The 27,462-nt window shown below is 42.1% G+C and overlaps 1 protein-coding gene across 1 annotated transcript in view; it reads left to right on the top strand.

Annotated features, from left to right (window-relative positions):
- The window catches only part of KCNK1 (potassium two pore domain channel subfamily K member 1), a 69,167-nt gene extending 48,973 nt beyond the window's left edge, over positions 1–20,194 (top strand). Inside the window, exons 2-3 of the mRNA XM_005891903.3 lie at positions 14,884–15,279; positions 19,283–20,194. Coding sequence (XP_005891965.3) covers positions 14,884–15,279; positions 19,283–19,542 — 656 coding nt within the window. The 3' untranslated portion in view covers positions 19,543–20,194. The remainder of the gene's footprint in view (positions 1–14,883; positions 15,280–19,282) is intronic.
- The last annotated feature ends 7,268 nt before the right edge of the window (positions 20,195–27,462 follow it).

Here is a 27,462-nt window from a genome sequence, read left to right as displayed (position 1 = left end):
AGCATATTAAAAAGTGAAGACATCACTTTGCCGACAAAGGTCCGTGTAGTCAAAGCTATGGTTTTTCCAGTAGTCCTGTGCAGATATGAGAGTCAGACTGTGAAGAATTCTTTGGCTGCGCACCAAAGAATTAAGGCTTTCAAATAGTGGTGTTGGAGAAGAGTCTTGAAGAGTCTCTTGGACTGCAAGGAGATCAAATCAGTCTATCCCGGAGAAAATCAACACTGAGTATTCATTGGAAGGACTGATTTTGAAGCTGAAGCACCAGTATTTTGGCCACCTGATGCTAAGAGCCAACTCATTGGAAAAGACCCTGATGCTGGGAAAGATTGAAGGAGGAGACAACAGAGGATGAGATGGTTGAATGGCATCACCAACTCAGTGGACATGAATGAATTTGGGGAGACTCTAGGAGATAGTGAAGGACAGAGGAACCTGTCATGCTTCAATCCATGGAATCACAAAGAGTCAGACACCACTTAGCAACTGAACAACAGCAACAACAACCCCAGGGGAAGTTAGCATTTGAAAGATCCTAGCTTGGAATTCATTCTCCTGAAGAGGTAGCACCAAGGGCCTAAATATAGACTAGAATCCATGAATCAGCATAAGGGGGACTAGGTGTATTTTCAGGGATAAGATGGATGGTTTTTCATTCTAGTTATGAAGATTGACAAGATGTTTTTTTGCTCTTGCATGAACAGGTATAAACATCTCTGTGAATCCAGCAAATGGATATCCTTCACTAAGGCATTCCAGCTCAAGGATTCTGCCCTGTTTAATGCTCTGCCACTTCACGAGGGATCCTGAGGATTCTGTCACCTGATTGGACTAGAAAGTGGTTGATATCTGGCTTCTAAAAGAGTGTGGCATCTACCTCCATGCAACCTTTCAACCTTACTGCTTGTTGCAGTACCTACAGGAAAGGGAACTTAAACTTCCCTAAGCTTGTAACAGGTTGTGTGACTATTTTGTGCCTCTTTTCATTGTAATATACCACCTAGTAGAGAAATTTTATGGGACCTTCAGTTCTCACCAACCTTTTTTTTAGTTAATTTTTATTGGGATATATTAGATGCTTTACAATGTTATGTTAGTTTCACTGTACAGCAAAATGAATCAGCTATACATACATCCCTCTTTTTTGGATTTCCTTCCCATTTAGGTCACTACAGAGAAGTAATTCATTGTGGTATACAGTAGGTTCTCATTAGTGATCTGTTTTATGTGTAGTATCTTTAGTGTGTGTGTGTATATATCAATCCCAATCTCCTTCTCCCTTAGATTCATCCCCAATCTCGATTCTCCCCTTCTCCTTCTCCCTAGTATCTTTAGTGTGTGTGTGTATATATCAATCCCAATCTCCCGATTCATCCCACCCTCTCCTTCTCCCTTAGTATCTTTAGTGTGTGTGTGTATATATCAATCCCAATCTCCCGATTCATCCCACCCTCTCCTCCTCCCTTAGTATCCATATGTTTGTCTTCTATGTCTGTGTCTGTATTCTTGCTTTGCAAATAAGATCATCTCTACCATGTTTTGCGTTTCCCTGGTGGTTCAGACGGTAAAGAATCTGCCCGTGGTGCTGGAGACATGGGTCAGGAAGATCCCCTGGAGAAGGCAGTGGCAATCCACTCCAGTATTCTTGCCTGGAAAACTCCATGGACAGAGGAGCCTGGTGGGCTATAGTCCATGGGGTCGTAAAAGAGCTGGACATGACTTGGTGACTCAGCAGCAATACTGTTTTCTAGATTCCATACATATACATTAATATACAATATTTGTTTTTCTGACTTACTTTACTCTGTAGGACAGTTTCTAGGTCCATCCACGACTCTACAAATGACCCAATTTCTTTCCTTTTAATGGCTGAATAGGATTCCATTATATATATGTGCCATCCCTCTTTATCTATCCCTCTGCTGATAGACATTTAGGTTGCTTCCATGTCCTGGCTGTTGTGAATCACATAGTTTTAATCATGGAAATCCAGTAGGATCTACCCGTAAGAATGCGACTGTGGTGAGTGGCCACCTTATTGGGTCTCTTTACAGTGAAGGGAGTGAGAAATTGAGAGGGGCCCTTTGGATTTTTCTGTTGGTGTTGGGGTAATCAGTGTTCTCCCCAGCCACAGAGAGGCCACAAAGTTCCTGTGTATCAGTTTGTTCCCTGAGTGCTCTTGTTAGGTCTTTGGATGTTACCCGGAACTGCTTTAACCACCAGTTTGTAAGATACCTTGAAGGATAGAGGGAAGATTAAAATGTGTGCAGAAGACAGAGGAGAGAATACACATCTTCTAACTAGGATGCCTGGTGGCCAGTCTGGAAGAGTGTACACATTGACAGGATAATTCAGCTAGTTCCTTCAACATGCATAGGAGAGTTTACTCTCTCTGCTTCTTGTGTACTGGCAACTGTACTTTGATGTAACCCTCACAACACCTCCTGGAGGTAGGAAGTGTTATTCATATTTGACAAATGAGGAAATGAAGGCGTACAATTTTGCAGGGCCAAACAACTAGTAAGAAGCAAAGCCAGCAAGAATTTCACAGTGTAAAAAAGATATTTGTATTGTGACTCAAAGAAAATCTCAGGAAATTTAACTATATTAAAATAATGTAATTTACCCAGCTCAAATATGACGTGGTTCGACTCCTTGCGACCCCGTGGACTAGCCTGCTAGGCTCCTCTGTCCACAGGATTTCCCAGGCAAGAATAATTGAAGTGGGTTGCCATTTCCTTCTCCAGGGGATCTTCGTGACCCAGGGATTAACCTGCGTCTCCTGCATTGCAGGTGGATTCTTTACGATCTGAGCCACCTGGGAAGCCCAACTATTAAATGGTGTATTTGTCCAGTTTCTTTTATGATTGGATTCTGCATAAGGTGCAAAACATAGGGTACAAATAAAATTAATAATAAACTCCAATATTCTTTTTTTTTAAGTAAAGCCAAGATTCAACTTTAGGACATCATATTCCTCGGCCCATTTGCTAAGCCCTGCCTTTAGTTTCAGTTCAGTTCAGTTGCTCAGTCAGTCCAACTCTTTGCGACCCCATGGACTGCAGCACACCAGACTTCCCTGTCCATCACCAACTCCCAGAGCTTGCTCAAACTCATCCATTGAGTCAGTCATGCCATCCAACCGTCTCATCCTCTGTCATCCCCTTCTCCTCCTGCCTTCAATCTTTCCCAGCATCAGGGTCTTTTCCAATGAGTCAGTTCTTTGCATCAGGTGGTCAAAATATTGGAGTTTAACCTTCAGCATCAGTCCTTCCAATGAATATTCAGGACTGATTTCCTTTAGGATTGACTGGTTTGATCTCCTTGCTGTCCAAGGGACTCTCAAGAATCTTCATGAACACCACAGTTCCAAAGCATCAATTCTTCGGCGCTCAGCTTTCTTTATGATCCAACTCTCATATCTATACATGACTACTGAAAAAACCATGGCCTTTAGTTTACACGTGTGATATACTGTAAAGGACTTTTTTGTTTGCACCTTCCTCCCTGTGTTCTCAATGTGCAAGAGCCTCTAAGTCTTTAAAGTCTGATGAAAGAGAAAAAGAAGTTTGTTCCAGGAACCTCTGCCTTTAAAAGGTACAGAGATTTTCCTATTAAGGGGAAGTAGACACCTGTGTTTTCCTTACATAAAACCTTAGGACATCACTGCTTAGTCGGATATGACTGAGTGATTAATTAACACTTTTTAGTTCTTCACTGGTAGCTCTGATGATAAAGAATCTGCCTGCAATGCAGGAGACCCTGGCTTGATCCCGGGGGATCCCCTGAAGAAGAGAATGGTTACCCTCTCTGGTATTCTTGCCTGGCAAATCCCATGGACAGAGGAGTCTAGTGAGCTACATTCCATGGGGTTGCAAGCAGTTGGACATGACTTAGGAATTAACACTTTCACACTTTTTTCAAAGGGAGGAGTAGTTTAGTCCAGCAGGTGCCCACAGCTCCCACGCCTTTCTACCATACAACAGTTTAGAACCACTGAGAGTCTGGAGTCAAAGTGAAAGTGCAAGTGACTCAATTGTGTCCAACCCTCTGCAACCCCACGGACTGGGCCCTGCCCAGGCTCCTCTGTCCATGGACTTCTCCAGGCAAGAATATTGAAGTAGGTAGCCATTTCCTTCTCCAGGGAATCTTCCCAACTCAGGCATCGAACCCAGGTCTCCCGATTGCAGGCAGATTCTTTACTGTCTGAGCCACAGTCTGGAGTCAAGCTTGGGATCAAGTAAGACCAGTGCTGATTACCTGCAGGGCTAGGGGTTGGAAATTCAGAGCCAGGTAAATGGTGTGTTGTCTCCGTGTCATCCAGCACTTTTTCCATTACCTTTTGAGCCTGCCTTCCACAGGGCAAGGTACCCACTTGCCCTGTGGGTAAAAGAAATAGAAATCTGGATGTCTGCACAGCATCCATGCCCGGGGGAAATGCCTACACAGATTTTCAAACCCTGTTGTAAAGGCGCATGACTGGGAAGCCTTTACAGTCTAAGAATTTTAAACCTCAGGGAAGTGATGGCCGCAAGATAATTATGTCAAACCTGAAGGCATACTCCAAGTGGCAGGTGCAAAAATCAATGCTTTGGTGAATAGATCAGAAAGCCTCCTTTAACATATTGGAAGTTTTGGAAGAACCAGACTCTTGTTCTGATGCTTTCTTTGGTTTTTCTTCATCTTGTTGTCTCATTGTCACAAATTTCTAAGACATGGTCAAAATGAGGGAGAGAGGAAACTAACAATAATAAAAAAGACTAACTAGGGACTTCCCTTGTGGTCTAGTGGTTAAGAAACCACCTTCCAGTGAAGGGGACACACCTTCATTCCCTGGTGTAGGAAGATTCTACATGCCAAGGGGCCACTAAACCCACGTGCCACAACTACGGAAGCCCAGTCCCCCAGAGCCTGTGCGCCTCAAAAAAGAAGCCTCCACAATGAGAAGCCTGAGCACATGGCTAGAGAGGAGCCCCTGCTTGCCGCAACTGGAGAAGGCCCTCATGCAACAACAGAGACTCAGTGCAGCCAAAAATAAATAAGTAAATAATTGAAATAAATAAAAGATCGGTAAACACGTAGTTCAAATCCCGCCTCCCTTTTGCACTTACTGTTAGGACTTTGGTAAACAATTTAATCTCAGAGTTTCTGTTTCTGGTAAAAAAAAGTATTAGTCACTCAGTCGTGTCTGACTCTTTGCGACCCCATGGACTATAACCCTCTAGGCCCCTCTGGCCATGGAATTCTCCAGGCAAACATACTGGATTGGGTAGCCATTCCCTTCTCCAGGAGATCTTCCTGACCTAGGGATCTTCCTGACCTGGGTCTCCTGCATTGCAGGCAGATTCTGTACCATCTAATCCACCAGGGAAGCCCTGGGTAAAATAGAAACGTACGTGCTTATCTGAAAGATCTGATATAAAGATGAAAGAAGATGATGCTTGTAAAGCAAATGCCTGGGTCAGAACATCCCAAATGTTTTACATTCATTTTCTCTTTGGAACACTCTTCCCAGGACTGCAGGGGAGATGAGAGTTAACAAGGAACAAAAAAGAGGGTATTGTAAAGATTCTGTAATTGTGTGTACTCCCTGACTCTTTCTACAGATCCCAAGCTCATCTCCTCTTTCCTGTGTCTACTGTGCTAGGTTCTTCCCGGTTTGGTTGCTAGAATAAGTTCAAACTTAGTACTGCTTGTAAGTCAGCCCGATGGGCATGCTTTCCTAGAGCTCAGCTCTGGTTTTGTTCTCCTTCTGTAGGAAGTGTCCTTTTATTGTGCTGCTCTGGCATCTTGGGGCCTTGCTGACCCTGCAGAAACTGCCCCTCTCAGGCTTAGCCAATTCCTAGATGGTAAAAGGCCCACCTGTCAGCGTGGTTTCAGATTCCAACCAGCCAATCCAGAACCTCCTTTATCAGGCTGTTGCTCTGAGATCCTGTCCCTCTGCCCTAGTGCCAGGGGGTTACTTAAGAGCTGGACGCCACACAGCTGGGCCCCATGAAAGTATGTCGACTAACCAGTCCTAAGCCTGTTTCCCCTGCCTTGTCTGCTCCCTCCTATCAGAACCCACAGTACAGGGGGCTGCTTGGAATTCTGGGAAAGCTGTACTAAAAACCCAGACTAGTCTGGTAATGATCTTGTATCGGATAATGGGCCATGTGCTCCCTTCTTCTGCCTCTGGTAACCTAACGAGGGCATGGAGTGACAGTGTTCAGCGGATGGCCACTTGAGCAAGCTGGTGTTAGGAAAGGTGTAGAGAGATTATGACCTGATGCTTTTTCACAGGAAACAGGTAGAACTATGATGGTTAGTGAAAAAATTGCCCTTGGCCACTGTTTCCTGGGCAGCACTACTACAGCATGTATTTAACATGTTCCTGCAAGTTTACTGAATGATGGCTGACCAGCACGAGCAGACCTGCTAGCATCTTGACCACGTAAGGCTCTAGCTGAGTACCAGGTGGAGCAGAAGCCAGGCTACAGCCAGGTATCCACCAACTCAGCGAGACTAGTGGAAAGGAGGAGGAACAGTTTGCAAAAGTGTCTGCAGCGTATTTATTCCTCTGAGAAATCATTTTCATGAAGCAGGGCTTCACAAGGTGATCTTGGCTGGTGAGGATGTGCAGAGGTGTGTGGGAGAAGACATTATAAGGATCTGTGTCTTAAAAATAGATTGAGGAACAAATCTGAAAATATGAAAAAGGGAATATGGAAAAGATCATGGTAAATGTGAACTTTAGAGCTAAAAAGACCATTCAAGAAATTTAAAAATTAAAATAAGCAGTGCAAGGGAAAAGAAATGAAATGGTTGGGATCACTTAGATAGAATTCATGTTACTAGTGTGAGGGTAAAATGAATAAGCACATGCTTATTTTTTGTATGTTTTAAAATTTCATCAACACATAGTTGATTTGCTGTGTTGTTGTGTTAGTTTCAGTCGTGCCCGACTCTTTGCAACCTCATGGACTGCAGCACACCAGTCTTCCCTGTCCTTCACTATCTCCCAGAGTTTGCTCAAACTCATGTCCATTGAGTCAGTGATGCCATCCAACCATCTCATCCTCTGTCACCCCTTTCTCCTCCTACCCTCAATTTTTCCCAGCATCAGGGACTTTTCCAATGAGTCAACTCCTCACATCAGGTGGCCAAAATACAAGCTTCAAGCATCAGTCCTTCCAATGAATGTTCAGAGTGGATTTCCTTTAGGATTGACTGAAAGTTATTAATGCTTAGAAAAGAAAGCATTCATAATAAGAATCCCTAAATTGGCCAGGTGGCTCAATAAAAAATTTAAATTGGAAAATTAAACATTTTTGATTGGACAGTTTGGAACAAATGGTCAATAAGAGGGTAGTAAACAGTGAAAAATTGCTTTTTGAAGCAGAGTCATCAGAAAGAAGACAATAGAACAACCATACATGCATACTATTTATGACAGAAACCAGCTGTTTTTCTGGAAGTCTATGTCTATGAAGCTAAGTGATTAGAAAAATTTCAGGAACTGTTGGCTACAAACTCATAACAATAATCCTCTGGAGACCTAGAGCTGAAGAGACAGTGGGTGGTTGAAAAGACCTTGGCTTCATTGGTTTCCTTTAAAGTTTCCCAGAGTACTTTTTACAGTGTATAATTTTGATTGAAATGTTCAGCTGACATTTATATTAGCCTCTTAGGAACCGAACTCATCCTCTGAGCCAGGGGACAGCCTATCTCATTTGACCGGTATCTCTGCCATTGTGTGTTTATTTGCAGACAGAATGCCAGATGGAGTTACCCACATCTAACAGTTAAGGGACTTCCTGGTGGTCCAGGGGTTAAGAATCCACCTTCTGATACAGAGGATGTGGGTCTGATCCTGGTTGGGGAACTAAGATCCCACAGGCCGGGAAGTGAAAAAAAGTTTTAGCAAGTAAGCAGGAATATAGGAGTTCTATTAGACTTTATTCTGTATCACTGATATTAGTGCCACAAAAACAGTACTTTCCAAGGTCACCACTTGTTTGTTATGATTTCATGTTTTCATGTCCTGTTTTTCATTGATGACCATTTATCATAATGGTTCACCCATGTGGCTTCTAAGTTAAATTCAAGAATCTGGGGCTCACAGTGTGGCTTGTGCTCACATTCTCCAGGCCTTGAGGGTTTACGTGCTGACCTGCCTCTTGACTCCAGCGTCACCCCTGGCTCTGCGCTCCCCTGCCATCTTTGTGTGTGGGTCACACAGTCCTTTGCCTGTCCCTCTGCTTCCAGAGTCTCATCTCATGTTCAGGTGCACAGAATCACTGGGGAAAAACCCAGTGAGCTCAGGCGCCTGTCCCTCTGCTTCCAGAGTCTCATCTCATTTTCAGGTCACAGAATCACTAGGAAAAAACCCAGTGAGCTCAGGCGGCTCACAGTCTAGTGGGAAAGAGATCTGAATAAGCTGAAGTCCAGGATTGCAAATGCAAGTCTTTTTAGGAAATATTGAGATCTCTACCGGGGTTGACTTCAGAGGTGGAGATTCTTCTTGTGTAGTTTTCTTTTTTTTTAAAGTATGTGTCAAGCTAACTTAATGGGAAATGAATATGTTGTACCATACTATAGTAAATAATGTGACTAAATGACAGTATTTTTTTTTCTGTTTTGGCCATGCCACATGGCTTGTGGGAGTTGAACCCTGGCCCTGGGCAGTGAGAACTTGGAGTCCTAACTACTGGATCGAGAGGAAAGTCCTAAGACTATTTTTAATATGGGCAGGGTAATGGTGAGCATCATTTCTCTCAAAAGTATCAGATACACGTGAAGAAATCGCACATTTGTGACTTGCTGTAGTGAATAAAATAGGAGCCCACAGAGGGCCCTGATTCAGGAGGGCCCTGAAATATATAAATACGAAAACAACCAGAAGGCCCTCTATCCAGCACAGTGGGGCCCCAGATTGGATGTTAGCTAGCCTCCTGTCAGGACTATTCTAGTTAAAGTGACAGAAGCCAATAGAAAGCCCAAAGATAAATCCATGCACCTACGGACACCTTATCTTTGACAAAGGAGGCAAGAATATACACTGAAGAAAAGACAATCTCTTTAACAAGTGGTGCTGGGAAAACTGGCAACCACTTGTAAAAGAATGAAACTAGAACACTTTCTAACACCATACACAAAAACAAACTCAAAATGGATTAAAGATTTAAATGTAAGACCAAAAAATATAAAACTCCTAGAGGAAAACATAGGCAAAACACTCTCTGATGTAAATCATAGCAGGATCCTCTATGACCTACCTCCCAGAGTAATGGAAATAAAAGCAAAAATAAACAAATGGGACTTAATTAAACTTAAAAGCTTTTGCACAATGAAGGAAATTATAAGCAAGGTGAAAAGACAGCCTTCAGAATGGGAGAAAATAATAGCAAATGAAGCAACTGACAAAGAATTAATCTAAAAAATATACAAGCAACTCCTACAGCTCAATTCCAGAAAAATAAGCAACCCAATCAAAAAATGGGCCAAAGAACTAAACAGACATTTCTCCAAAGAAGACATACAGATGGCTAACAAACACATGAAAAGATGCTCAACATCATGTATTATCAGAGAAATGCAAATCAAAACCACTATGAGGTACCATTTCACGCCAGTCAGAATGGCTATGATCCAAAAGTCTACGAGCAATAAATGCTGGAGAGGGTGCGGAGAAAAGGGAACCCTCCTACACTGTTGGTGGGAATGCAAACTAGTACAGCCACTATGGAGAACAGTGTGGAGATTCCTTAAAAATCTGGAAATAGAACTGCCATACAACCCAACAATCCCACTGCTGGGCATACACACCGAGGAAACCAGAATTGAAAGAGACACGTGTACCCCAGTGTTCATCACAGCACTGTTTATAATAGCCAGGACATGGAAGCAACCTAGATGTCCATCCGCAGACGAATGGATAAGAAAGCTGTGGTACATATACATAGTGGAATATTACTCAGCCATTAAAAAGAATGCATTTGAATCAGTTCTAATGAGGTGGATGAAACTGGAGCGTATTATACAGAGTGAAGTAAGTCAGAAAGAAAAACAGTACAGTATACTAATGTATATATATGGAATTTAGAAAGATGATAACAATGACCCTATATGCGAGACAGCAAAAGAGACACAGATGTAAAGAACAGATTGTTGGACTATGTGGGAGAAGGCAAGGGTGGGATGATTTGAGAGAATAGCATTGAAACATGTATATTATCATATGTGAAGTAGAGCACCAGTCTAGGTTCAATGCATGAGACAGGGTGCTCAGGGCTGGTGCACTGGGACGACCCTGAGGGATGGGATGGGGAGGGAGGTGGGAGGGGAGTTCAGGATGGGGAACACATGTACACCCATGGCGGATTCATGTCAATGTATGGCAGAAAACACCACGATATTGTAAAGTAATTACCCTTCAATTAAAATACATAAAATAAAGTGACAGAAGCCAATCTGGGCAACTGTCACTTGGGAAACTGCATCAGTTTGACCCCCTATCTCCTACCCTCCCCTACAGGTATAGAATCATAACAGGAAACCCAGACATGGGAATTTCATTCCAGAACCCTGTTTTTTTCTTTTTTTTTTAATTAAAAAAATTTTTTTGGTTATAGTTGATTGATTATTATGTTAGTTTCTGCTATATAGCAAAGCGAATCAATCATGCATATACATATATCCACTCTGTTTTAGATTATTTTCCCATTTGGGGGGACCCTGTTTTTTAAGTTCTTTTTTAAGCAGACCTAGCCATGCTCAATCTATTGTGCCCCAAAATTATATGAAAAATTTAAGGAACACCAAATACGTAAGGTATTGACATTTTGCTAATTACTTCCTAGTTTGTAAAAAATTTTAACATGGTTCCAAGATTTTAAAATATGAGCATTGCTATATGATTTATCTGGGGATTCAACCAACATAACGAGTAAATTATTCACCACTTCATTACAGTTCACTGGGACTGAAGGTTTCCATCTGGTGCATTCAACTGTCTATCGCAAAAAAATTGCTGTGTGCTCAGTAGAGCATTGCAAGTGTAGAGACTGCAGATGAGATGTAAATTTTACATTGTACTGTCCATTAACAAAAATTATTTGTATATTATTTATTTTAACATATTTATCTATTCATTTGGATGTGCTGGGTCTTAGTTGCAGCATGAGGGATCTTTAGTTGCGGCATGTGGGATCTAGTTCCCTGACCGGGGGTTGAACCCAGTCTCTCCACTCTCTCAAGTGTGGAGTCTTAGCCACTGGACCACCAGGGGGGTCCCAGCAAAAATTATTTATGCAAACAGAAGGAGAAACTGGCTTTCAAGAAGCATTGCACTTCAATGATATTTAATCTCTTAGTGGGAACATACTACTGACCGAGGTAAGGCATTACCAAAGAGAGCCATCCTAAAGTCTTGGAATGATTATCGCCAATTGCTTGGAGATGACATTTTAGTAAATTTAATAAGATTCTGATAAATAAAACTCTAATTCTGTTGTCATTTAGGAATAAAAATGATAGCCTAAAGTATTTTAAGGCTAGAAATTATTTTTTCCCCCTACTATTACCGAAATCATGTAGTTTATTGAAACAAATGATATACAGAAGAGGTGGGCTGTGTGATATGGGAATGTTACACTTTTGGTGAAGATAATTCATAACAATGCCACCAAACAGTAATAAAATCATGGGCTTCAAGACTTTTTGGTAGTCTAACAGATTTAGCCAGTCTTATGTTTTCTCTGCAAAAATGCTACCAAAGTAATCCATCCTTTACAGCCTGTGCTTGATTCCCATTGTCTCCTGGTACGTTCAGTCAGAGGTTCACTACCAAATTTGTGAATCACTTTCCAGTTGCCTTTGTTATGTTAACCACAATTTCATTATCCTATTCTATTTCTAGATCTCTGACCATTAAAATATCCTTTCTCATTAATGCCTGGCCTGGCTCCAATTGGCCCCAATCTCTGTGATGTGAACTGCTTTACTCACAAACTCTTAATTCCTCTAATTTTTTCCTCAAAAGTAAAGCTTTCACATTTCTCATGCTTCTTTCTTTTGCATGAATATTATTCAGCAAGCTTTCTCCATCCTCCATACTACTCTCTGGAAACCCTAACTGGCTCATCTCCCTCTTTAACCGTGCCTGGAATCAACCGAAGCATTCCAGGAGCAGCTGTGTGTTCGAGGACCAGATAGATTCGGGAACTAATGCTCAGAACAGTGGTTCTCAATCCTTCTGAACGCCTGAGCTTTGGCATCTCTTTACAGAAAAATGCACACGTGTGGAGATGTTCAATTCAGTTCAGTCACTCAGTCATGTCTGACTCTGCAATCGCAGAGACTGCAGCACGCTAGGCTTCCCTGTCCATCACCAACTCCCAGAGCTTGCTCAAACTCATATCCATTAAGTCCGTGATGCCATGTAACCATCTCCTGTGTTGTCCCCTTCTCCTACCTTCAATCTTTGCATCAGGTGGCCCAAGTATTGGAGCTGCAGCTTCATCATTAGTCCTTCCAGTGAATATTCAGGATTAATTTCCTTTAGGATGGACTGGTTGGATCTCTTGGCAGTCCAAGGGACTCTCAAGAGTCTTCTCCAACACCACAGTTCCAAAGCATCAGTTCTTCAGTGCTCACCTTTCTTTATGGTCCAACTCTCCCATCCATACATGACTGCTGGAAAAACCATAGTTTTGACTATATGGACCTTTGTCAGCAAAGTAATGTCTCTGCTTTTTAAAATGCTGTCTAAGTTTGTCATAGCTTTTCTTGCAAGGAGCAAGCATCTTTTAATGTCATGGCCGCAGTCACCATCTGCAGTGATTTTGGAGCCCAAGAAAATAAAGTCTCTCACTGTTCCCATTGTTTCCCCATCTATTTGCCATAAAGTGATAGGACCAGATGCCATGATCATAGTTTTTTGAATGTTGAGTTTTAAGCCAGCTTCTTCACTCTTCTCTTTCACTTTCATTAAGAGGCTGTTTAGTTCCTCTTCACTTTCTGCCATAAGGGTGGTGGAGATGTTCAAACTGATGCAAATTTAGTAGATTCCTCAGACTCCCTATTCATCCATAACCTTCTAGGATTAACCACCCTGACTATTGTGCTGAGGTCATGCATGGGAATAACCAGAGCAGTCTCTTAGAAGCCACATAGACCAGGGCCTCACCTAGAAATTGGTAGAAAGCAGACAATCATGAGGTCTGAAGCTGAAGTTTTTTCTGAGTTCTTTCTAAGCAGGATATATTATAGAAATCAGATTTGAAAACCACTTTTCAGTTATAACCCCATGAGTGGGGTTTGGTTTTGTTTTGTTTTGTTTATTTTCCCCAGAAGCCAATTTCACAAAAAAAGAAAATTCATTTAGCTGGCTTTTTCCTGAACTGACTTGTTCAGACATGTTAGTCCTTTCAGGATGAAGGCCTTGTGAAATTTTAAAAACAGTTCACTGGCTTCTCTTTTGCTAGCATTTATCAGATGAAGCATCTCTTGACTGGCTTGATTTGGGAATGTCTCAATTCTAGTAGAAAATAAAAGAGAAATATGTTGCGACCACTGGCCCTAATATGTGGATTTTGGGGAATCTGTGGCATCTTGAAACAGAAATGACAAGGGGGAGACATAGTACAGTTTCTAAATGTGCCATTTAACCAGATAATTGAACGAAATATTTGGGAAGAAGTGCTCAGCCATGTGACACAGCATCCTTTGATGTTCATTTGTCTTCCTCTTCCTCTTTCTTTTTTAAAAGTATTGTTTGTTTACTTATGGCTGCGCTGGGTCTTTGTTGCACACGGGCTTTCTCTAGCCTTGCTGAGTGGGGCTGCTCTCTAGTTGCGGTGCAGGGCTTCTCATTGTGGTGCCCTCTCTTGCTGGGGAGCACGGGCCGTAGCACGCATAGGCTTCAGTCCTTGGAGCACGAGGGCTCAGGAGTTGTGGCTCTTGGGCTGTAGAGCACGAGCTCAGTAGTTGTGGCCCACAGGTTTAGCTGCTCCACAGCATATGGCATCTTTGACCAGGGATCAGAGTTGTGTCCTCTGCACTGGACCACCAGGGAAGTCCTATCTTTCTCTTTTTCCTTGTCTGTACTCTCCTCGAGTCTTCCCTATCTTCCCACTGTCCCCTCATCTGCCTGGTGCTAGTGTTTTGAAAGCAAGTGTGTACTGGCTTTGGATCCTAATGAGGCTCCTTGGGTGGGGGAGTGGAAGGGGAGCAGGCTGGGGAGGGGAACACCCTCCTGGCAAAGTAGGTACCCCTGTCATGAATTTTCCCTGATGGCCCAAGACAGGGTTAGCTCCTTCACACACAGAGCTTCTACTTCAGCCTGGCAGTGAACTCAAAACAAGGCTTGATGCGTCAGGAAGAGCTGGGAAGATTTGATCCAGATCAAATGTATGGTACCCATTGTTGAATTGTACTACAGGGACAGGATAGAGCTTTTATGTTTGCTTGTTGTTTTTGGCTGTGCTGGATGTTCATTGCATACACAGACTTCTCTAGTTGTGGCACACAGGTTTAGCTGCCTCATGGCATGTGGAATCTTAGCTACTGGTCCAGAGATTGGTCCCCTGCATTGGAATGTGCATTCTTTACCACTGGACTTCCAGGGAAGTCCCAACAGGATAGAGCCTTTGAAGCACCAATCTGAATTTTATCTGGCTTTTCTCTTGGGTGTGAGGGGCATGTGGGTGTGAACAGGAGGCATGTGGTTTGTTTTTTCTATTTTTTGGCCATGCCACAGAGCATGCAAGGTCTTGGTTCCCTAATCGGGGATCGAACCCTTGCCCCCTGCAGTGGAAGCTTGATGTCTTAACCACTGGACTGCCAGAGAAATCCCAGGTGTGTGTGATTTACGAAGGTGTTTTCTACCTCCTCTCCTTGCAGGTTACGGCCACACCGTGCCCCTGTCCGACGGGGGCAAGGCCTTCTGCATCATCTATTCCGTCATCGGCATACCTTTCACCCTTCTGTTCCTGACCGCAGTGGTCCAGCGTGTTACCATCCATGTCACCCGCAGGCCAGTCCTCTACTTCCACGTCCGCTGGGGTTTCTCCAAGCAGGCAGTGGCCATCGTCCACGCGGTCCTCCTCGGTGTGGTCACCGTGTCCTGCTTCTTCTTCATCCCGGCCGCGGTGTTCTCTGTCCTGGAGGATGACTGGAACTTCCTGGAATCCTTTTACTTTTGTTTTATCTCCCTGAGCACCATTGGCCTCGGAGATTATGTTCCCGGGGAGGGTTACAATCAAAAATTCAGAGAGCTCTACAAGATCGGGATCACATGTGAGTATCCGAGTTCACGGACTCTGTCCCAGGGCTCTGTGCTTCCACTCTCCGCCTCGCCTACTCGGTGATCAGAGGCACTCGTCAGAGCCCTAACTGCTTTCCATGGATGAATTTTCCATTTTGCCACCTTCCCATAACTTTCGTTTCATCATGATTCCCTTCAAAATTCTGTATGAAAACGTCCTGTTATTATTGAGAGTTATTTTTCCCAGGCACAGAAAAGTACCTATCAGTTTCTTACTAGTAATGTAATAGTCATTTTATTTTATTTTATTTTTTGTAATAGTCATTTTAAATGACAGTAGAGGACTGCACCTAAGCACACACATAAGAATGCACCACACAGAATAAGTTGCTACTGAACTTTTTAAATTTTAGCAAAGTTGCTCTACTTTATTAAATATTTTAAGCTCAAGGACACCAGGGCTAGAATAGCCGGTTAAACAATCCATCACATTCTTTCATTAACCAGGAGAATCATAAAGCAATTGCTTATCTCATTTGTCCATCTGGTTCTTTTTTGAAGTTAAAATATGCTTGCCGCTTTCAGAATTTTTATATGTGTAGGAACAAAACGGTGAATACATTGTTCAATGAAGTTCTTGGTGAAAATAAAAAAAAAAAAAAGAATTTTATACATGGAAAATAGGCATTAAAATTCAGACGTCTAGTGACATTAAACTTTGAAGCAATTTTTTAAAATCCAATATAATACCATGGAAAAGTTAGAGATCCATTCATAGAAAAGTATTTATTTTTGTGTGTTCCTCTCCTGTCCTTTCACACTGCATAAAATTACATTATACTGTACATACAGTTTCCATTTCTGCCTTCCTAAGTATTTTTCAAGACTCAGCTCATGCCACGTCTTCTTGGAAATCATAGTACATACACAGGCAGTCAGATGTTCTGTCCTGGCCCCGTCCTATGGTCTTAATGACAACAAAATGTGCAGTTGAACTACGTGTATTTTTAGCATTTCCATTAAACCATGCTCACCCAGGACACAGCCTTCACTCATAAGTGCCCAGTGCTTTCAACAGTGCCTGGCTACCATGCAAGTTCAATAAATACTGAATGGTTACCAGGGTGATTTCGAGTTTCCTCTATTACCATATTTATCTTTACTATCCACATATTATTTTACAAAGTGACTGTGCCATCATCTGGGGCTTCCCAGGGGGAGCTAGTGGTAAAGAATCTGTCTGCCAGTGTAGGAAACATAAGAGATGCGGATTCGATCCCTGGGTCAGGAAGATACCCTAGAGGAGGGCATCACTCCAGTATTCTGCCTGGAGAATTCCATGGACAGAGGACCCTGGTAGGCTGCAGTCCATGGGGTCACACACAGTCGGATACGACCGAAGCAACTTAGCACGCACGCATGCATACTATCCTCTAGTCCTACTTCTATTGTCAAATATTTAGATTGCTTCCAATCTAAATGTTAGGAGGCATTATGACTTGAGGCTTTCTTGATGGCTCAAATGATACAGTCTGCCTGTAGTGCATGAGACCTGGGTTTGATTCCTGGGTTGAGAAGATCCCCTGGAAAAGTGAATGGCAACCCAGTCCAGTATTATTACCTGGAGATTTCCATGGACAGAGGAGCCTAGTGGACTGCAGTCCATGGGGTCATAAGAGTCAGACACAGCTGAGCGTGCACATACAGCACAGCAAACTTACCTAAAAGCCATTTTCTCATTCTGTGTCACCACATACACCTTCACAGTGATCTGAAGACCAGGCGGGTCCTGAGGATGCTCGGTGTCCTGGGCTAGAAGATGACGGGCGGGGAAAACTGGCCCCATTCTGCACCTTTCTCTTCCCACCTTTGGTTCCATTCTGCCCTACAGGGTCCTTACATGGGGGTGTGGACACACTGCCTAGGTAATACAGCCATGTTCCATCAACATCCTCTTACAAACATTTGCCCCTGGGCCTGGGTGCATGTAGGGGTACACACCAGTGATGCAATGCCCTTTCGGGATGGTGGACCCAGGATAGAGACCCTTGCCGGTACCATCACCCCTATGGGGTGGGGACATTGTGCAGAGAATTTCCAAGTTTTAAATACATGAAACATAATCTGGAGTAAGGGTTGGCATGGGGTCCCAGAGGGCAAGCCCCACTGGCCCTGCAGAATCCTCATTCCATAGAAGAGGCATGATCAGAGTGGAAGGGCCTCTATATCCTAAGGCCCAGGTTAGGTCCATCTGCATTGGAAGGCGGATTCTTAACCATTGGACCACCAGGGAAGTCTGGGAAAACAGTACTTTTAAGTTGGTTCCAACATGTTTAAAATCAGTTTTCAGAAAAAAAAAAAAATTCGTCAGAGAAAGGAACAGAAAAGTGAAAGTGAAAACTCTAAGAATAATAGAAGTCCCAATTTCATATCCCAGTGGTAAAATGTTTGAGGAAGATTTTCAGAAAATAAATGAACTTGGGAAGCCAGAATTGGTAGCAAAATAGGAACAAGGAAGTCATTTATGGATGCGAAGTGACAGTTTTCTTAGGCTTTAATAATATAGCATATTTTAGAAATAGCAGTGACATTGTTAGCTGAGCTAATTCACAAATCTCCTTTTCCTTTATTCATTATTTAGTCAAACTCTTCAGTGCTGACAAAAATATCCATAGGATTTCAGACAAAAGCTGTGGAATTATAGCCTATCCACAAACTAACATACCTTTGGAACATTTATTTGTTCCACCCAGTACATCCCCTATGTAGAAATCCTAAAAAAAAAAAAAACACAGCAAAGTGATCTTTTACATACATGCACGCGTGTGTGTGTGCTAAGTCACTTCCATCGTGTCAGATTCTTTGTGACCCTATTGATTGTAGCCCGCTAGGCTCCTCTGTGCATGGGATTTCCCAGGCAAGAATACTGGAGTGGGTTGCCTTTCCCTCCTTCAGGGTATCTTCCCAACCCAGGGATCGAACTTACGTCTCCTGCATTGGTAGGCGGTTCTTTACCACTAGCACCACCTACATATATATACGTGTGTATACACACACATACACACTTCATTTCTATTGTGGTTTATCACAGAATGTTGAATATAGTTCCCTGTGCTGTATAGTAGGACCTTGTTTATCCATCTTGTTGTATATACTAGTTTGCATCTGCAAATCCCAAACTCCCAATCCATCCCTCCCCCAACCCTCCTTCTCCCCCTTGGCAACAAGTCTGTTCTCTATATGGGTCTGTCTATTTTGTAGATAAATTCATTTGTGTCCTATTTTAGATTCCGTGTATAAGTGATATATGGTATTTGTCTTTCTTGTTCTGACTTACTTCAGTTTGTGTGATAATCTCTAGGTCCATCTGTGTGGCTGCAAATGAGAGTTTCATTCTTTTTGATAGCTGAGTGGTATCCCATTGTACACATGTGCCACATCTTCTTTATCCATTCATCTGCTGATGAACATTTAGGTTGTTTCCATGTCTTGGCTATTGTGAACAGTGCTCCTATGAACACTGGAGTGCATGCAACTTTGCAAATTATAGTTTTCTCTAGATATAAGCCCAAGAGTGAGATTGCAGGGTTATATGGTAGCCCTGTTTTTAATTATTTGAGGAACCCCCATACCGTTTTCCAGTTGTACCAATTTACATTCTCTCAAACAATGTAGGAGGGTTACCTTTTCTCCTCACCCTCTCCAGCACTTGTTATCTGTAGACATTTTAATGCTGATGATTCTGACTGGTGTGAGGTGGTACCTCATTGTAGTGTAAATTTGCATTTCTCTAATAATGAGCAATGAGACGCATCTTTTCATGTGCCTGTTGGCTCTCTGTATGTCTTCTTTGGAGATATGTCTCTTTAGGTCTAGAAGGTTAAGTCCCTCTTCATTTTACTCTGGATCATCCCACTTTGAGCCATGGAATTCAAAACATGCCCAGAAATCAGAGGAGGCAATGGATTGAATCATCAGCAGAAAGGTTGTGTCGTGACCAGATCTCACTGAGTCGCTGTCATTTCTCTCACACAGGTTACCTGCTCCTTGGTCTTATTGCAATGTTGGTGGTTCTGGAAACCTTCTGTGAGCTCCACGAACTGAAGAAGTTCAGAAAAATGTTCTACGTGAAGAAGGACAAGGAAGAGGATCAAATGCACATCATAGAACACGACCAGCTGTCCTTCTCCTCCATCACGGACCAAGCGGCGGGGGTGAAGGAGGACCAGAAGCAGAACGAGCCCTTTGTGTCTCCCCAGCCACCCGCCTTGGCCGATGGCGCCTCAGACCACTAGGATAGGGCTTTGCTGGGCCGTGCCCGGGCACAGGCTCAGGGCGGTGGGAGGAAGCTTCTCTTGTTCATTTTGATGAGGATGTAAAAGCAGTACTTTTTGTAAAATGGAACAAAAGAAGCTTTTATTCCAGAAGACTGTCTAAAATATGAGAAAATGGCATCTGTACCTGTAATTCATATGTGACAGAATTATCGCGGCTTTACTAACAGGAGAAGAAGAATACTTGAAGCAGGGTACCATTGTGGATAGAAACAGATTTTATACTTTTCACTGGGAACTTTGGGGTTTGCATTTAAATCGTTTAGCTGATAGTTAAATAGTGACATTTATATTTAAAGCAAAAAAAAAAGGCATAGAGATGTGTTTTATAAATAAGTTTATGTGTACTGGTTTGCATGTACCCATCCAAAAATCATTATTTTTGTAGACTCTTAAGTTAAACCTGCTATTTATAATGACTAGATAACCATTAACTGTACATACAAATATAAATATGTTTATATTCTGTACATATGGTTTAGGTCACCAGTTCCTGGTATACTTCTTAACCCAAGATTGTAGAGATTTTCCCTTTTGATTTCTCTTTATACTGAAGAATCAGAAGTTGCTGCAATAAAATAAGTGGAATAACACACTTATGTGTGAATTACTTTAGTATTCTGTTACAATAAATATTTCTGCTCACTTGGAATAGCTTGATCTCAAATGTGTACAATGTTTGTAAACATTTCTCTGGAGGTAAACAGGTAACGAAGCATATGATTTTGTTAAAAAGTTAGGATACTCTATTTTGAAAGTACGTGATGATTTGCAGTCAGCTAATACTAAAGCATCGGAGAAGGCGATGGCACCCCACTCCAGTACTCTTGCCTGGAAAATCCCATGAACGGAGGAGCCTGGTGGGCTGCAGTCCATGGGGTCGCTAAGAGTTGGACACAACTGAGCGACTTCACTTTCACTTTTCACTTTCATGCATTGGAGAAGGAAATGGCAACCCACTCCAGTGTTCTTGCCTGGAAAATCCCATGGACGGAGGAGCCTGGTGGGCTGCAGTCCATGGGGTCGCAATGAGTCGGACACGACTGAGCGACTTCACTTTCACTTTTCACTTTCATGCATTGGAGAAGGAAATGGCAACCCACTCCAGTGTTCTTGCCTGGAGAGTCCCAGGGACAGGGGAGCCTGGTGGGCTGCCGTCTCTGGGGTTGCACAGAGTCGGACACGACTCAAGTGACTTAGCAGTAGTAGTAGCAATACTAAAGCATAGGACCCAAACACAGAAGCCCCAAATGAACATATTCTGTCAGATTAGTCTGAGAGGTTTTTTTAGTTTATAAGCTGAAAAAAGCAAAAATTGTAGCTGGTTGCAATCTTACACTTTAATATATCAAGAAAAGGTTCCCCCACATAGATAATATATATGCACTCCTTTGTAGAAACCATACAGGCAGCATTCAAATGCTGTATGCAATCCAAATACAGGGCGCTATTAGGATTTTTTTCCTCATCTTTTGGCTGAGGCATGCAGGCATGTTAGTTCCCTGACCTAGGATAGAACTCATGCCCCCTGCAGTGAAAGCATGGTGTCTTAACCACTGGACCACTAGGGAAGACCCTGCTAGGAATTTTAGAAGAGAAAATTAGGCCTTGTATGATAATAAATGCTCAGTGACCCGCTAACCAAGTCCCGTCTCCCATCAGAGCTGCCCAGGAGGTGGTACTTGAAGTGTTGGTAAAAGTCAGCATTCTGCCGGTGAACAACTGAGCAGTGCCGGTGAACATCCTTGCCATGTGGCTACCTTGGCAAGCTCTCTACTGCCTCCTTAGCCATCAAACATTGTATCCCCTGACTTAGAACAAGGGCCTTCTTTATAGTATAAAATCCCGTCTCAGCAACAAAGCCACAAGAAGGAATGACATCCCCTCTGTAGCGCCTGGGACCCCAGCTCCTGTGATGGGGAGCTGTCCTCAGTGGGTCCTTTCTAGTGTTTAATTCAAAACATGTCCTCCTGTCCCTCTGACCTGGGTTGTGCTGCCCTGTTAGCGTGTTTCTGCCTATGTTCCTGGCTGGTTGTCTCCACAGTGGGAGACTGCTCACATTGGTTAGGTAATTGGTAAAGGGAGGAACTAGAGACTCCTTAGAGGATACATGCTTCATGGGCAGGCCCGAATTTGAGAAGTTCATGGGATCAGAATGCTTGGTACCATGCCAAGATGCTAAAGAATATAAATTGGAAAAAAGGTAGATTATACCCACGGAATGCCATTACATTTTAGTCCAAGCAGAAAACTGATGGGCCACCACTGCTTGACTCTAATCTGAGAGGGGAGTGCAAAATACAAAAAACAAGGAAGAGCCTGAAGGGAAAATTCTGAGTCTGGGTGTCAATAAGCAGTTGAATGTAATACTTCACTTTCAAAGCTTCTGTGAATCGGCAAAGAATACACTTACTAGGCCTTAATACCCTTCACATTGTTTTTATATTTTAGTATTTGTTTGCTTCCCTGGTGGCTCAGATTGTAAAGAATCTGCCTGCAATGCGGGAGACCTGAGTTCGATCCCTGGGTCAGGAAGATCCCTGGAGAAGGGTATGGCAATGCACTCCAGTATTCTTCCATGGAGAATTCCATGGACAGAGGAGCCCAGCAGTCTACAGTTCTTGGGGTCGCAGAGTCAAACACAGCTGAGTGACTAACAGGCAGTATTTATTTATTTATCTGGCTGTGTCACGTCTTGGTTGCAGCACGCAAGATCTTGGCTGCATCACGAGGGATCTTATTTGCTGTGCACAGACTCTAGTTGTGGCTCGAGCTCAGGAGTTGTGCATGGGCTTAGTTGCTTCCTTGCAAGGGGGATCTTAGTTGTCTAACTAGGGATTGAATCCACATCACCTGCATTGCACGGTGGGCTCTTAACCACTGAACCACCAGGGAAGCTTCCTGTTTTTGTTGTTTTTAATGTGAAGCATAAGGTTTAAAAATGGAGCAGGTTTTGCCTCCCTGTCAGATATGAAATGTAAGGGGAAATATATTCCCCGGACTTTATTTCTGTCACTGGCCGGGGGACAGATGATGCACTGGGCTTCTGAGGGAGGGGCAAGCTCTGTCCTGGAGAACAGAAGCAGGATCCCCTGGGCAGGGGGTAAGGAAGTGGGAGGCTGGGCAGAGAGGCTCCTTCAGAACTGTCATTGGAACCTTCTGGTTGGAGATGAGTGACTGTGAAGTTGAAGGTCAAAGAAGGTGGATTCTGAAAAAAGAAAAGAAGCATGAAAGAGTATAAACTGAAGGACTGAAGTCCTGGGCAGTATTTGAGACTGAGTTCTTAAGAATCCCACAGAACGCCCTGAGGATAGAGATATGGCAGAAATCATTGTCCTTTGTTGTGTGTGAATTTAAAGTCACACGTGTCCAGTAGGTATGTTGATTTTGGAGCAGCAGATACACTGAACATGAGGACAGAACTGTGTCTCAGAAAAATAGCTGCCCAGAAATCAAAGGGACTAGAGACCAAAGCTTCTCCTGTGGCTCAGCGGTAAAGAATAAACTTGCAATGCAGGAAAGACAGGAGAATTGGGTTCTATCCCTGGGTGAGGAAGATCTGCTGGAGAAGGGGATGGCAACCCACTCCAGTATTCTGGCCTGGAGAATCCATGCACAGAGGAGCCTGGTGGGCTACAGTCCATGGAATCGGACACAATTGAAGCGACTTTGCACTCACACAGACCAAGGCATTAGAGTCTCCAAAAGAATCTTTTTTTTTTTTGGCATGGATAAAAGTATTTTATTTTATTTTTTTCTTGTTTTTCTCTTTATTTTTTTTATTTTAATTGGAGGCTAATTACTTTACAATATTGTATTGGTTTTGCCATACATTGACATGAATCTGCTATGGGTGTACATGTGTTCCCTATCCTGAACCCCCCTCCCACCACCCTCCCCATCCCATCCCCCTGGGTCATCCCAGTGCACCAGCCCCAACCATCCTGTATCATGCATTGAACCTGGACTGGCGATTTGTTTCACATATGATAATATGCATGTTTCAATGCCATTCTCCCAAATCATCCCACCCTCCCTCTCCCACAGAGTCCAAAAGACTGCTCTATACATGTGTGTCTCTTTTGCTGTCTCGCATACAGTGTTATCGTTACCATCTTTCTAAATTTCATATATATGCATTAGTATACTGTATTGGTGTTTTTCTTTCTGGCTTACTTCACTCTGTATAATAGGCTCCAGGTTCATCCACCTCAGAACTGATTCAAATGTATTCCTTTTAATGGCTGAGTAATATTCCATTGTGTATATGTACCACAGCTTTCTTATCCATTCATCTGCTGATGGACATCTAGGTTGTTTCCATGTCCTGGCTATTATAAACAGTGCTGCGATGAACACTGGGGTACACGTGTCTCTTTCAGTTCTGGTTTCCTCGGTGTGTATGCCCAGCAGTGGGATTGCTGGGTCGTATGGCAGTTCTATTTCCAGTTTTTTAAGGAATCTCCACACTGTTCTCCATAGTGGCTGTACTAGTTTGCATTCCCACAGAGTAAGAGGATTCCCTTTTCTCCACACCCTCTCCAACATTATTGCTTGTAGGCTTTTGGATAGCAGCCATTCTGACTGGTGTGAAATGGTACCTCATTGTGGTTTTGATTTTCATTTCTCTGATAATGAGTGATGTTGAGCATCTTTCATGTGTTTGTTAGCCATCTATATGTCTTCTTTGCAGAAATGTCTGTTTAGTTCTTTGGCCCATTTTTTGATTGGGTCATTTATTTTTCTGGAATTGAGCTGCAGAAGTTGCTTGTATATTTTTGAGATTAGTTGTTTGTCAGTTGCTTCATTTGCTATTATTTTCTCCCAGTCTGAAGGCTGTATTTTCACCTTGCTTATAGTTTGTTTTGTTGTGCAGAAGCTTTTAATTTTAATTAGGTCCCATTTGTTTATTTTTACTTTTATTTCCAATATTCTGGGAGGTGGGTCATAGAGGATCCTGCTGAGATTTACATCAGAGAGTGTTTTGCCTATGTTCTCCTCTAGTTTTATAGTTTCTGGTCTTACATTTAGTCTTTAATCCATTTTGAGTTTATTTTTGTGTATGTGTTATGTGTATGTGTTTAGAAAGTGTGCTAGTTTCATCCTTTTACAAGTGGTTGACTAGTTTTCCCAGCACCACTTGTTAAAGAGATTGTCTTTTCTCCATTGTATATTCTTGCCTCCTTTGTCAAAGATAAGGTGTCCATAGGTGTGTGGAATATCTCTGGGCTTTCTATTTTGTTCCATTGATCTATATTTCTGTCTTTGTGCCAGTACCATACTGTCTTGATGACTGTGGCTTTGTAGTAGAGCCTGAAGTCAGGCAGGTTGATTCCTCCAGTTCCATTCTTCTTTCTCAAGATTGCTTTGGCTATTCAAGGTTTTTTGTATTTCCATACAAATTGTGAAATTATTTGTTCTAGTTCTGTGAAAAATACCATTGGTAGCTTGATAGGGATTGCATTGAATCTATAGATTGCTTTGGGTAATATACTCATTTTCACTATATTGATTCTTCCAATCCATGAACATGGTATATTTCTCCATCCATTAGTGTCCTCTTTGATTTCTTTCACCAGTGTTTTATAGTTTTCTATGTATAGGTCTTAAGTTTCTTCAGGTAGATATATCCCTAAGTATTTTATTCTTTTCGTTGTAATGGTGAATGGAATTGTTTCCTTAATTTCTCTATTTTCTCATTATTAGTGTATAGGATTGCAAGGGATTTCTGTATGTTGATTTTATATCCTGGAACTTTACTATATTCACTGATTAGCTCTAGTCATTTTCTGGTGGAATCTTTAGGGTTTTTTATGTAGAGGATCATGTCATCTGCAAACAGTGAGAGTTTAACTTCTTCTTTTCCAATTTGGATTCCTTTTATTTCTTTTTCTGCTCTGATTGCTATGGCCAAAACTTCCAAAACTATTTTGAATAGTAGTGGTGAGAGTGGGCATCATTGTCTTTTTCCTGACTTTAAGGGAAATGCTTTCAATTTTTCACCATTGAGGATAATGTTTGCTGTGGGTTTGTCATATACAGCTTTTATTATGTTGAGGTATGCCCCTTCTATGCCTGCTTTCTGGAGGGTTTTTATCATAAATGGATGGTGAATTTTGTCACAGGCTTTCTCTGCATCTATTGAGATAATCATATGGCTTTTATTTTTCAATTTGTTAATGTGGTGTATTACATTGATTGATTTGTGGATATTGCAGAATCCTTGCATCCCTGGGATAAAGCCCACTTGGTCATGATGTATGATGTTTTTAATATGTTGTTGGATTCTGATTGCTAGATTTTTGTTAAGGATTTTGCATCTATGTTCATCAGTGATATTGGCCTGTAGTTTTCTTTATTTGTGGCATCTTCTTTTTCAGGTTTTGGTATTAGGGTGATGGTGGCCTCATAGAATGAGTTTGGAAGTTTACCTTCCTCTGCAATTTTCTGGAAGAATTTGAGTAGGATAAGTGTTAGCTCTTCTCTAAATTTTTGGTAGAATTCAGCTGTGAAACCGTCTGGACCTGGGCTTTTGTTTGCTGGAAGATTTCTGATTACAGTTTCAATTTCCGTGCTTGTGATGGGTCTGTTAAGATTTCCTCTTTCTTCCTGGTTCAGTTTTGAAAGTTGTACTTTTCTAAGAATTTTAAAAAGAAACATATGGGACAGATAAAGTTTGGCCCAGACTGCACTGATGAGTGGCTTCAGGGAAAAAATGCTTGCAAATGCCTGGAAAACAGTCAGTCATGCTCACATTTCCTACAGACCAGCTTTACGTGCCTTTTGGGAAATGAATGAGGAGATATTTACGAATCTGGTCAAGAAATGATAACTGAAACAGTCCATGCAAAACATTTTTAACCCTTTACAACTATCAATAGCACACTGGTTTCTTACTAAAAGCAGCTATTATTTGCTCCAAATAAGAATTCATTTTAAATTGGCACAAGTGTGCATTGGAGGGTGATCTCTTACTCTGAATTCGATGAGTAGACTTTCCCACTTGTGTGTCATGGTACATCCACTTGGAGATCTGCTGCTAAATCTTCCATGCTGAGGAGAGCTGTGATGTCCTGATATCCTCAATTCAGGAAGGCAATCTTTTGGGGGTGTACTTTCAGAAATGTGTACATAGTCAAGCAGATTTAAAAACAACCCTTAGGAAGCTGAAACTGAAATAATACAATAGTTACTATTTACTTTATTCAAATGTACCCAGTAAGATTGCAGATCTGTCTCTTTAATACATTTAAACTTTTCCCCCTAAGTGATGTATTATTTTCCAAGAATTTTATTTATGAATATTTGGTACATCAAAGGCTTCTCTGTGAGGTGAAACATGGGATTGTTTGCTAAAGACTACATTCCAGTATCTCACTTGTCTCACTTGTACTGTCAGATGTATCCCAACTGTAATATGTACTGTCAGAAAACCTCAGCTTTCTAAAATGCAATAATGAACCCAGAAGCAAAAACGATTTTAAGTATTTTCCCAGCCTGGCAGTCAAGTACACTTCCTAAGTTCCCTCTTCACTTCCCTCCAAGTGTATACTTACTTTACACACAGGTCTGATAAAATTACTTCACTGTTTTCCCAACCCACTGAAAATAAAGCAGCATCTTGCTTCCCAATAGTTCACAGATTTTGTGTTAGCATACTTTCCATGTTATAATTTTTGCTGGTTCACTACAAAAAGAAAATTAAAACTCTCAAGATGCAAATTGGCAATAATGACCATGTAATTGCTTGGACAGCCTTAAATTAGCAGTTTCTCTGGTCCTGTAAAAGCATTCTGTCTTTGGTCTCCTGCACGCTACACCTGGGAAGAAGCATTTACTTCCTGGTAGTTCAGTGGTAAAGAATCTGCCTACCACTGTAGG

The sequence above is a fragment of the Bos mutus genome, chromosome 28 (genome assembly GCF_027580195.1).
Source record: "Bos mutus isolate GX-2022 chromosome 28, NWIPB_WYAK_1.1, whole genome shotgun sequence".
NCBI classification, from domain to species: Eukaryota; Metazoa; Chordata; class Mammalia; order Artiodactyla; family Bovidae; genus Bos; species Bos mutus.
Note: the sequence above shows the minus strand (reverse complement) of the source record. Positions and strands in the feature narration are given on the sequence as shown.